Source organism: Castor canadensis, chromosome 12 (genome assembly GCF_047511655.1).
Source record: "Castor canadensis chromosome 12, mCasCan1.hap1v2, whole genome shotgun sequence".
Lineage (NCBI taxonomy): Eukaryota > Metazoa > Chordata > Mammalia > Rodentia > Castoridae > Castor > Castor canadensis.
Window position 1 is genome coordinate 8494629 of NC_133397.1, and position 12924 is coordinate 8507552.

The following is a 12924-nucleotide window of genomic DNA, read 5'->3' on the forward strand; positions in this document are numbered from 1 at the left end:
AAAGCAATTTCACACATAAGAAAATTCAATTGTGACATACATGCTATAAAACCTGGGTAAGAAAAAAACATTAAAAAGAATGTATCTCCCTTTTTGTTGACTAGGAAAAGGTAATGAAAATAGTTCCACTTATACATGCAACACTTTTTTGCATAAACTTAGGCCTTTTAACCTGTCATAAGATGTTTTACCCTTCTCCATAGTTCCTATAGGCTTAGGTTTGTTTTTCAGATGCTGAGATTAAAATTAAGCACATGTCCCATTTGCATTTGTCATGAATCAAGACATCTAAAAACTGTATCTTTCAACTCAAATTTGAACTCAAAGTAAATCATATTTTTTATTCATACTTGTCTTTTCTTCTTTGTGGCAGCTCTTAAAAGTGAGCATCCATTCCTCCTCTGTGTGATAGCTCTTCCTATACTCTCAATGATAAAAATGTCTTCTTCAGTTCAGTGCCCCAGCTTTCCTTACCTCTCTTTACCTCACAATACTGCCTGTCTTTCGTGATCCTATTTTTTCCCTATATCATAAAAACATGCCTTCTGTAGATGGTGCCTGAGAACATAATTCCTGAGCTCTTTTTTGAGCTTTCTCCAACCCATAACCATTAGAAACAACTGCTAGTGATCATGAGCACAGTGTATTCTGCACACTGGCAGCCACAGGAGAGCCCCTTCCTTGTACCACTTTGCCTTCTCCACTCTGATCACGAGGAATCTCTGCCAACACTCAATTTTACATTTATCCTTTGAACAGCTGACCAAAACTAGATGTTTCTGCTAATAGATCTTGCCCATTCTGAACTTGCTTCCTATATTTTATAAATCTCTCCTCTTCTCCTACTTTATCCATTATATTTGTTTCTGAAGTTTAACTTCATTTGCTTAACCTTTTATCCTGAGATCAGGTTCTAAAGTCAAACGGGTAAGACCAAATGGAGTATAATCAAAATTAAATTTGAAAAATCCCAGCCTGTTGTGATGATACATAGTTGTAATCCCAGCACACTGTAAGTAAAGGCAGGAGGATCAAGAGTTTGAGGCCAGGCTGAGCTATATAGTGATACTCTATCTAAAGGACTAAACAAAACAAAAAAATTCCATAAACTTAAAAATCCATGTGGAATATTTCCTCTGATGTTAAAGTAACACCAGACAAGGAGAAGACTTGCATCTAACAGAGTGTCACACAAAAAAATCTATCTTAAATTACCAGGCATATAAGGTATGGTGCTGGGAAACAGCAGTCTTTTTCAAACGGTGTACCTCATCTCAACCACAGAACACAAAATAATTTGTGTGACTCAAAGCTCCCAACAATACATAACTAACACCATTCTAGATGCAGAGGGAACAGCAATGCTCTCAGTTGAGAAAGGCTCTCCCATCTCAAGGCTAGTCCAAGACATAAGCCAATGGAGTAGCAATGGATGAACACATAATTCAAAAGTGTGGGCATTTTTCCTGTCTCTCTTCCACACCCTCCCTGCTGGAGAAAACTACAGCTCCAGACAGGACAAGTAATTAATTTAAGGACACAAAATTTGTCAGCGGCAAAGCCAGTGTTTAAAATCAGGTCAATTAATTGCAAGGTCTAAATTTTTCCACTTTAAAATGTAGAATGAGGAAATGCCTCCTAGATCCACCTCTGCTATCAAACTGTTATCTGACCTTGAACAAATAACTTGATTTCTCAGCGATAAATTAAGGGGCTGGCTCAGTAGACCTCAAGATCCCTTCCAATTCTAACATTCTATGCTTCAAAAGCTTCCTCCTTCCTTTAAAGCACACTGAAGCTCCTTTAATGTGGAAACATTCAGCAACTACTTGTCTAGTTTATGTTCTATCTTGCACAACCTTTGTATGCTGGCAAAATCCCCCAGGGAATAGTTTTCTTTGTATGTGGCACTACTTCCCCAACCAAGAAAATATGTTGCTACTAGTACTATAAAAATAGCAATTTCTAACAAAATTATTCTGTCACCATGTCCAAATGCTTAAACAAGCATTTTAGATGAAAACTCATCAATCACTTTTTGGGTTTTACATGGGCACCAATGCACTCAGGGCCATGTCAACACACACTAGTGACCAAAGAGACCTCGCGCTTGCTACATTCTCCAGAATATCAAGTTAGTAAACACAAATGAGCCTAAGTGCTGGCTTTGAGTTGAAATGGGACAATAGGACCAATCACGGTCAGATTCAAGTCCAAATCTGAGGGAAGACATGCACAGCACCTCCAGCAAACAGTGAACAACGCAGGTACACATGGGAAGAAAAGCAAAATGTATTATTTCCAATCATTCAGACCACCAACTGAGACCATCATGCCTTAAATACAGAGCCAACTTTTACAGAAATTCCAAAAAAACTACATGTTCTTGCTTTCACATTCTCCTTTCATATTTTTCTGGGAAAAAGTCTGATTAATCTATACTATTAACATTACTATTAAATCTTTTGGACAAGCCATTACTCATAGAAACCTGTCAGCACTCCCAAATAAAACTAATGCATCACATCAAAATCCTCTGATCTGCCTGATCAGAATGTGCCATCAGAGCACACTGAGCTATGCAAGAGTCATCATGACTTCATGAGGTTTTTTTGAAAGTTGTCTTTTAACAGTTCTGGAAGACCTGACTCTTGATCACACTATAAAAAGTATGTTCTGGCTTATGAACTATGTTCTTCAGTTTTGTATTTCAATAGTGGCAGCAGTAAAAGGCAAATGAAAAGTTCCAACCTGGTATAAGGACAGTTAAAAAGCATTGCAAACTAGCCACTGTCAAAACATTCAACCGTTATCTACAATTCCCCAGCTTTTGATAATCAGACTACTCACATTTAGTTGCTCATTGATCTTTCTTTTTCTTTTTTTTTGTGGTACTGGGTTTGAATTCAGGGCCTCATGCTTGCTAGGCAAGTGCTCTATCACTTAAGACATTCCACCAGCCCATCATTCATCTTTCAACATCTATGAAGTGAGTGCCTACAGTGTGATGGGAACTGCTTTAGGTGCTGGAGATACAACAGGGAAAAAGACAACCATGCCCCATCTATCCATGTTTTACATAATGATGGGGAAAATATGAATAAACAAATAAGCAAGCATAGGGAAAAAATTTTAGAGCTTGCAGGTCATAGTCTGTCGTAGCTATTCAATTGTTATCAGAGTTAGAAAGTTGCCTCAGACAACACACAAATAAGAATATACTGTGTTCTAATAAACCTTTATTTATAAAGACAGGCAGCTAATGTTCAGTTTGCCAAATCCCTGGTCTAGAGTACACCCTTCAAGATTATCTAATTTGATGGGATCCATTTTCAACTGCAAATATGTAAGCATCCAGAAGAAATGCAAAACAGTTGCCAAGAGACATGCAAATGAGCAATGTCTGTTAGATAGTTAATTCTCCATTCCTCTGGATGTCCACATTCCTAGCTGAACATAACTTAATTCTATGCAGAGTTGTGCTTTTCTACACTGTGCTTTTGACCTGGTTTTTTTAATATGCACCTGGTTCCCTCATTTAATTAATGGATTAAATTAAAATTTTAACACATTTATTTTATACCTATATAAGAGTCATCATGACTTTATACTTTTTTGGAAAGTCCTCCTTTAACAGTTTTGGAGGGTCATGGAGATCTCCACAGACAAAGCCAGATAAACTCCCTCAGGCTAAACCCGGGCTCAATTTTCCTTGGTTCTCAGAGGTAAAACCAAGGGAGGAGTAGAACTTGGCTCTGTGTTTCTAATTTTAATTTTCCTCTATTCATGTTTTGGTTTTGGTTAATATATGGTTGATTTGGCTGGGGATTTGGCAAATATGGCTGAGAATATGGTTTTCTGGTCTGAAAGTGGATAAATGTATAGAGATCTCATCTCTGCTGTGTAAAAGAAAACAAGATTCTGGTTTTTCAGTCTTTTTCTGCTTGCCTAGTATGTAGAACATTTTAAGTTATGAAAGAAGTTAGGATGTTAGAATTAACAAAATGATCAGCTACTGGAAGGTTTTAAGCAGAAGAGTAATGTAATCTGATTTATGTTTGTTTCACTTATACTTTTACATCTTAAATCAATCTGGCTGTTGCATGGAAAACAGACTGCAAGAGGGACAAAGGTAAAAGAAGCTTGGGTTAAGAGGCCATGGTGGTTATCCAGGCAAGTCATGGAAGCTAAGAACTGAGAAAAGGCTGGAACTGTGCCTAGCCGAACCAGGAAGCTGGCAGGCATGGGGAGAGATCTGAAGTTCTGTTGCGAACACATTAACATGATGTGTGATTAGACATTCAAAAGGAGAAGCCAAGGAGATGGATGATATACACCTCAGAGGTAACAGAAGGCCAGAGAGAAATTTAGGAGTCATTAACACACAGCTGTCCATAAAGCCTAGGAATAAATAAGTTCCCTAGGAAGAGAATGTAAACAGAGAACAGACAGTCACTAAGCCCCAGGGCTCACTCATCTTTAGAGGTAAGAGAAGAGAGGGCCAAGACCCAAACGCTGGTATATGCCAGCAAGAGAAGGAGCCAGCAGAGACTGTGAAAGGCCAACCAGATGACAGGAAGAAAACTGGGAGGGCTAGGTGAGGTGGTGCATGTTGTGATAGGGATCACAGGGAGGAAGGGCCCTCCTCTAATAGGGATGCTGAGGCAGGAGATTGTGAGTTTCAGGCCATCCTGGGCTACACAGCAAGACCCTGTCTCAAAAAGAAAACAAGGGTTAAGAAAAGGTAACAGAGGGGTGAATATGATCAAGGTACATTATATGCATGTATGGAAATAACACAATAAAACCCCTTTTTACAACTAACTTATGCTAATAAAAAACTGAAAACCAACAAAACAAATAGGAGAATGTGGTGTTCTAGAAGCTAGGCACAGAACTGCACCAACCTGGTCAAGCATGGAGATGAAATAAAGTGATCTGTGTATGAGATGTGTATCAAAGGACAAAGGGAGTCTGCTTGACTGTACAACTTGCTGTTAGGAAAAGCTGAACCTATACTGTTGGCCAACTATCTTCCCACTGTTCTGTTTCCATTTGTAGGACAACAAATGCTATCATTTGCCATTTTGCCAAGTTTCTGGCCTTAAAACTTTAAAACTAAAGCAGAGAGGTTAAAAGCAAATTCTATACAACATAGTTTTACCAGGAGACTGGCAAAATATCTATGCAAAAAAGAGACTAAAGAAGGTTCAGACTTTAACACTCAGCCTCCTTTATTTGCAAAGACAGAGCTCTGTGGGTTTAGGAATTGTGATGGAGAAGTCTTAGTGTCATTTCTTAAACTTGAAAAAACAAGCACCAGTAGGTTTTTAACTCTTCCCATCTACAGGGACTTTGGTTCCAAAACTTCTTTTCAAGTTTTAACTTAAACAGTAAATGTTAAAATATTTAATCAGTATGTTTTATTGATTTATTACAAGTAATCAGCATATTTTAATAGAAATAATATAAGTTTTTTCCTAAAAAGAAAGTTTTAAAATAAAATATCTGACTGCCAGGATTGAAAGCTAGGTTTTGTGACCCTGCATATACTCCTTATAGCAGCTTAAATTTACGTTTTAAACAAAAGCATATCCTTAGTTACAGGATTACTTTTGTTCTTCTAAATCAAACAGCTTTCCAAATGAATAATGCTGTATTTCCTTCTGACATTTTCCATCAAGCTTCCACATCTGTGTTATCAAGCAAGCAGGCACCCAACAGTTCGGTACCCAGCAGCTGCAGAAGCCCACTGTACACTGGGGGTCGGAGGTCGGTCGGGGATGTTTTCGGCAGCAACAGTATTAACCACAGGCTGGGTGCCACAGGAGACTTGCATTCCCACTGGAGTCTACAAGGTTGCCAAAGGCATTCATTATAAAGAATTAACCTGAGATTAAATTATATTTCAGAGGAAAACCAAACTTGAAAAACTATTCCTGGCAGTAGTCTCTGGAGCTACAAGCAAGCAAATAACCTCTCCTCTGAGGGAAGAAAGGAAAGTACTGAGAAAACAAGACAAGGGATAGAGAAAACCCATTTGGTAGCTATTTAGCTATCTAAGTGGCAGAGTGTAGTATTAACCAGAAACAGCTTTAGTCTACAAGGATCCAAGTATTCAAGAAAAATGGGATCAGATAGGAAGGCAAACATTAGCAAGCTAAGAAAACACTGTTCGTCTTCATCTTTACCAAAAGGGGGAGAGCTTTGATAGCTGATTTATAAGCTGTTATAAAATCACAGTTCAGATCTCCTAAACTCTGCACAAATCATGCATGAAACACACTTCTCTAGTGCTAGAGACCTCAAATGAAGCTTCAAGGCAGATGTCAGCTCTGTAAGTTTGATAAAATCTTATGAAAAATGGCAGGCTTTCAGCCCCCTAGGCTCTCTCTCTTTGCTTTGAAGGAGTGTTACAAAAAGCAGGTTCCAAGTAAAGACAAGTGGAGCTATGGAACATCTCTCAGTGTAACAGAGGCAGGATGGAGAGGGAGGCAGGAAGGAGCCCCAGAGGACAAGTTACAGCACAGCACTTAGCTTAGCAAGGACCTCTCAGCTGGTACTGTCCCCACATGCACAGGCATCTGGAAGATGGCTATGGACTTTTTTTACAGCTTCTGTCAAATCTCAGTTACAAAGATAAAACAAAGGCATCCTTATGAGACAGGCTAAAATTGTCAAGACAGCAGTTTCTCACACTCCAGCCATCATTTGCCTCTCTAGTTCATGCTAATCAATAAAAACAAAACCCACTCTGGGCTGGGGGTATAGCTCAGTGACGGAGTACTTGCCTAGCATCATATGCCTCAGAAATAGACCCAGAACATCACAAGTGATTAACAGGTCTCCCTAAGTTCAAGACAGTATACATGTCATAAGCCATGCAGTGAAATATAATGGAGAAGCTGCGCTCGGTGGAGGATTCCTGTAAGCCCAGCTACTCAAGAGGATGAGACAGAAGAATGACATTTGAGTACAACCTAGGCTGCACAACAAGTTCCAGGGCAACATAGCAAGATCCCAGCTTTTAATAAAAAAAAAAAAATTACTAAATGTACTTTAAGGGATATTTTTGTTTTATAAGACAGGGTTCACTAAGTAGCCCAGGCTAGCTTCGAATTCACTATCCTCCTGGCAGAGTGGCTCAAGTGGTAAGGCTCAAGAGTGCCTGCCTAGCAAGCATAAGGCCCTGAGTTCAAACCCCAGTGCAGAAAAAAAAAAAAAAAATTCACTGTCCTCTTGCCTTTGCCTCCTTAGTGCTGAGATTCCAGGAGGGGGCAACCACACCTATCTGTTTTAAGTGATTTAAACAGGTGAGTATTAATAGGTCTAAAGTTAACTGGTAAAACCAGGATACAAATTTGAATATAAAATACAATTTCACACACATACCATCATAAATATAACTAAAAGATAATAATCCAAGAGTTAATAGTTATATTACCAGGAATGGGTGGGCTTTATTTCCTTACACTGTATAAAACACTGAGAATAAGAATATGCACACACTGTTTACACAATCAAAGAAGCTGTGCAGAGACAGTTCTATAAAAGGTCCTTTTAGAAGATACAAAAAATATCAAAGGGGAAGTAATTTGTAACATTCTCCTCCTCTTCCTGGACTCAGAATGACTTAGGCATCCTGTTCCTTACACCCACGACAACTGATCACCAAGTGAACCTTACAACCTTACCAGACCTTCTGTTTCTACTCCACTGTTGGCAGTTTCCTGCAAGCAGGAAAGATGGGCTCAATGCAAGAGTCTTCAGACGCCCCATCTCCACACCACACAGCAAGGCTCTCAGCCCACAGCCCCTGTGGAGTTGCCCTCTGCCTCAGAGTGCTTGCTTGTATCTGCCCACCAGGTGAGCCTACCCACTTCTGATGTACAGAAAGGATCTAAGAGCTGGTGCTGATGGGCAGTTGGTGAAGATGAAAACATAGGAAGCACTCCTTAGAGGAAGGTGGAGAGAGACACCTTCCCTGACATAAAGGTGAGGCAAGCTGACTTATGCCGCTCACCTAACAATGCTGCCTAAAGCAACAAAACTAGGAGAGGACTAGGGGATGCTGGATTGGAGAGGAGGGAACATTTCTTGTGATCTATGCAAGTTTTAAATCAGTGAACATCTCTGAGACACACCACTGGGCAGTTTGGGGATAATGAAGCCCTCTGAAATGACTGCCTGCCAGACAGGACTCCTTTTCTCCAATTATCTCAGACCCCAGAAAAGTCACATTACTGAAACGGGAGACCTGGTACAGGCCACACAAGCATTACCATCCCTCCTCAGACTGCCATTGCCACAGCCTGTTCTCATTGCTTCCAAATTAGATCCTATCTAATCTATTCTCCTTGAGGCAGCCAAAGTGGCCTTTCCATATGCAGACCTGATCCTACCACTTCCCGCTGACAACTGTGCCAGGACTCTATCCTCCACCCCCATCTTGCTATGAACCATTCTCAGTTTGGCTCTTGCTCGGCCATGAAGGCTACTTTCTCCCTGAGCTTGGCACATGCTGCCCCTCTATTATCAAGCTCCTGCTCCCACTCTGCACCCCACTCCACCCATGCCTCCATCCAGTCCACAGAACCAGCCACCTTAGGAGCCAAACTGGGGAGCCAAACCAGCCACACCCCCCACTTCTGGTCCACAGGGGAAAGGGTTGCTCCTTCTATGGGCTCGCCAAGCACCATCCTTACTCCTACAGTTCATGGCACTGAACTGAATCTGCCTTCTTTCCTGTTTGTTCCCCAATGTAACACTCTGCACACTATGACACCGCTGCACAGAGCACAGTGCCTGACACACACACAGCTGATGTGACCAAAAATATCTATGAAACAACGAATCCAAGGAAAGATAATAAAAGGAGGGGGATGTGGAAGAGGCATCTGCAAAAGTTTCAGGGGAAAAGGAGCCAATGATAATGTAGAAAAACCAAACAGCTTCCTGTATGGATGGCCTTCATTTCACTATGGATCAAAAAAAATAGCATAAAGTGCTTCAACACCAGTTTCCTAAGGCCATAGAAACTCCATGGAAGGCAGAGGGCTGTTCTGAAAAACACAAACAGTTGAGCTATTTCAAAAGCACCATTATAACTAGAAGAATTTTCATAATTGGAAGCTGACAGTAGTCACCCAGAGTCTATCCTTCATCTGTGATGCCTCTCACCCACCTCTCTTCTCCTCAAGTTTCAAATAAGTAACCCAGAAGAAACTTGTAAATGTTTTTCTGTTTAGGAGCCTGCATTTCTCTATGTTAAACTAAGATAAAAACTGGGGAAGCTTCTGGTATAAAAGAATTGTTTTTTGCTTATTTAAGTTTTTGGGTTTTCTTTCTTCAGGGTTGGGGATAGAGCCCAGGACCTTGAGCATGCTAGGCAAGCATTATACCACTGAGCTACACAGCTAGCCTAAAAGAATTCTCAAAGGGCTGGGGATGTAGCTCAGTGGTAAAGTGCTTGCCTAGCATGTACAAAGCCCTGGGTTCATTCCCAGCACTGCAAAAAATAAAACAAAACAACAGCAACAAAAAAAACTCTTTAAGGAGAAAAAATAATAATGACAGATGGTTAACTATACTTTATCATTGGTCAATCATGTCAATCTAAGATGGTTCATTTAAGATTCAACTTATTTTTAAAAACAAACTACAGTGAGATGACTGAAGGAGTATACGACTTTTATTTTAGATTTGGACTCCTTAGTGGTTGATAAGATTCTGAAATACTTGGAAGCAAAATAGATGATATATCTACATATCTATTTATAGATATGTAGATATATTTGAAGAATAAATACTAATTTTACTGTCTATTTTAAGATGCTATAAACAGTTTCACATAAATGTTTAGACATTACTGGTTTCAGGAAGAAAATTCACCCTACAATGAGTCTGCCATGCACCACTTACAGGCCATATGGAGCCCAAGGCCCTCAACACAACCAGTCCAAAATTAAACTTTCTTTGCTTATCTTACTTTTATTCTAATTCCTACTTGTTTTTCTTACCGGAATATAATAGATGCCCATCTTGGGGGTTTCGTTGGCAGTAAGAAGCATTCCTAAAAATAAACACAAATGAAAAAGTGAACAGGTAGAAAAAGAAAAGTAGCTTGTTCTATTTGTTTTATGTTTTGAAATGCTGGAGGGGCTCAGTATGAGGTGTCCAGCAGCACAGCTGAGCCTGGAGGCCTGGCACCCAACAGTCAGGTCTCGGACTTAGTCCCTGGCTCCACTACACAGGGGACCTCAGTCGTCAGAGCATCCAACTTCCCATCTATGAAACAAACACCCAGGCTGCACAAGCTAAGACTATGAATAGCTCTCAATGAAGTGCTCAGGTCTGCACAAAGTTTGAGGAAGTTTTTAGCTTTAAACATATAGACAAAATGTAGTTTTGGTATACTATTCTATTAGACTAATAATGAGGAACTCAAGAGAAGTCTTCCTTCTTTGAATCAGGAACCAAAGAACCAAGGTAAAGTGTTCCCACGAAATGATACAGCAAACTCCCAATTTTTGCATTAAACTTCACTCTGATGAGAAAACAGCACAACAAAGAGGAATGTTGTGTGGAGCTACACCCAGAAAGACCTCATGGTGCCAGGGCTGTTTCCTCCTGAGGAGTTTTGACAGAATGAACTGAGTGGCCACATTAGTCTCTGTATACTGACAAGGTAAGAAAGCAAAACTGGCTTGCAGTAAAGGACTTTCTATATTCCCAGTAACAACAGCAACCTAGAAATCCACTATTCTTTAGCATTTAACTATTCAGGACCACAGTATTTACATGTCTCGGTTTTGTCTTTTTTTTCTCTGTCACTTTTACAACAAACTCCTCCCACAAGTTTGCTGTTGCTATCAGGGATATAGGTAATCCTTTATTGAAGCAGCTCCAACATGGCGAGATGCACTGCCAAGCCCCTGGTGGTCTCTGGTCCAAACTGCTGCCTGTTAAGTAAAACTGAAATCAGCAGCTGGGGGCATGGCGCAAATGGTAGAGCACCTCCCTAGCAAGTGCAAGGTCCTGAGTTCAAACGTCACTACTACTGAAAACTGAACTTGGCAAACACCTGACTCATCCTTTATAATATCCTAGTACTCACACAGATATTATCTTAGTGGACATGGAGCAACCTCTACATCACCAATCTCACCCTCTCTATTTCACTGATCAGAAGAAAAAAAGCTCAAAGGGACTGGTGGCCCAGTCATAAGCAAGGGAGGTTGTTAGAGCTAAAATTCAAATTCAAGAACTTTTGTTTCTAAATACTTTTACAGACCAACCAAATTGTATGCATTTAAAAAATCTATTTGTAAAAGACAATAGAGGAACTCCCAGAAGGAAGACATTTAGATCATTCAATCACATAATCACAATTAAATATACCAAATGTTAAGGACAATGATTTGATTGCTTTAAAAATTTTTTTTTCTGCCTTTCCTTCTGTTTGTACAAAAGCCTGCACAAAACACTGTACACAAGTGAAATGCTGAATGAAGATCAATTACCTATAACTCAAAAGTGTGAGTTAGTCATAACCTGGAGCCAATGGATCATGCCATAAAATACCTAAAAGCACTTAATAACACCTAGAAAAGAAGAATACGTTTCTAAAGAGCCATTTTTCACAGCTGTATATAGGCCCTCTGGAATCTCTCACCTCAGCCCTCGAGAATGTTCACTTGAGGTCACGGTGACCAGAAACACCTCACTGACTAAACTTCCCAAGTCTCCCCTAACAGCACAGCCAACGCTTCTCCAAGAGCAGCAGACCTGGCTACAGTAGTGTGGGGGAAAGAAGGAACATATTACCACAAGGAAGAAGGTTCCTGTGAAGATAGCCCCTAAGCCGTCTTCACTGGCTCAATCCCAGACATTCGACAATGAGCTTTCTACAAGAAAACACAACTGCACTTACCAGTTGCAGCTCCTCAAATTGAAGTATACAAAGAATTAGAGCATTTTCAATGGAGTAGACCAGGTGAATTACTACCAAACTAAAGTCAACACTGAAAACATAAATGACCTCACAAAGCCCAAGGTATGCGAAGTTTCTAACAAGTATAAACAGAAACAGAAGCCAGTGGCAACAAAGACCTAGCTCAACAGAAATTAAGATGAACACAGGCTAGAGTGCCTGCTTTGCAAGTGTGAAGCCTTGATTTCAAACTCCAGTCTTAACCCCCCTTAAAAAAAAAAAACACAGGCAAGAGATGAGCAAAGTGTGAGCCCTGTGCTGGGCATTTCAATTTCATACCCTCAGGAAGTTGAAGAAAAGAATTTAATCAAGGTTCCCACACAGGTAAGAGGCAGACTAGTGTCATTCTACTGACACTAGTGCCCATATCATATGGGACTGCAAAACTTCCCTAGCAACTGAGCTAAAATGAAAAGACTTCTTGCACAATCAACTAAACTATTAAACAGAGTTAGTCCGAATAGCATCCAGAAAAATGAAAAATGGCCCACCATTCACATGTAATGGTTGATTCTACTTCTTACAGTGGAGGGCTAGGGGTGGGGCTCAAGTGATAGAGCATCTACCGAGCAAGCCAAGGCCCTGAATTCAAACCCTAGTACCAAAAAAAAAAAAAAAAAAAAAAAAAGATAATTACATGACTACTGTGAGTACAATTGAAAGCACATAAACACAGGATTAATGCAACAAGAATTTCTCTAATGAGATTGGTACTTGTGAAGAGACTGGTTTCCCTTTAAATTTCTCTTAATGTTTATTGTTCCCACAATAGAAATATCCATTTTAAGGAGAAAGAAAAGACATCAGCATCCAGAGTCAAAAGAATATACCTCTAGTTTGAGCCAGTGCTCTATAGTCTAAAGCATGCCATCATAAGACAGTAACACAGATTTGATTAAACAGCACCCTGCCCAGGAACACGCACGTCAGCA

At 40.0% G+C, this 12924-nt stretch overlaps 1 protein-coding gene across 3 annotated transcripts in view; it reads right to left on the reverse strand.

The window, feature by feature from the left end:
* Nol10 (nucleolar protein 10) overlaps positions 1-12924 on the reverse strand; it is an 84425-nt gene that overhangs the window by 38901 nt on the left and 32600 nt on the right. For all 3 annotated transcript variants that reach the window (XM_074049166.1, XM_020171858.2, XM_020171857.2), the window contains one exon: positions 10020-10072. In XM_074049166.1, the coding sequence (XP_073905267.1) occupies positions 10020-10072 (53 nt within the window). The remainder of the gene's footprint in view (positions 1-10019; positions 10073-12924) is intronic.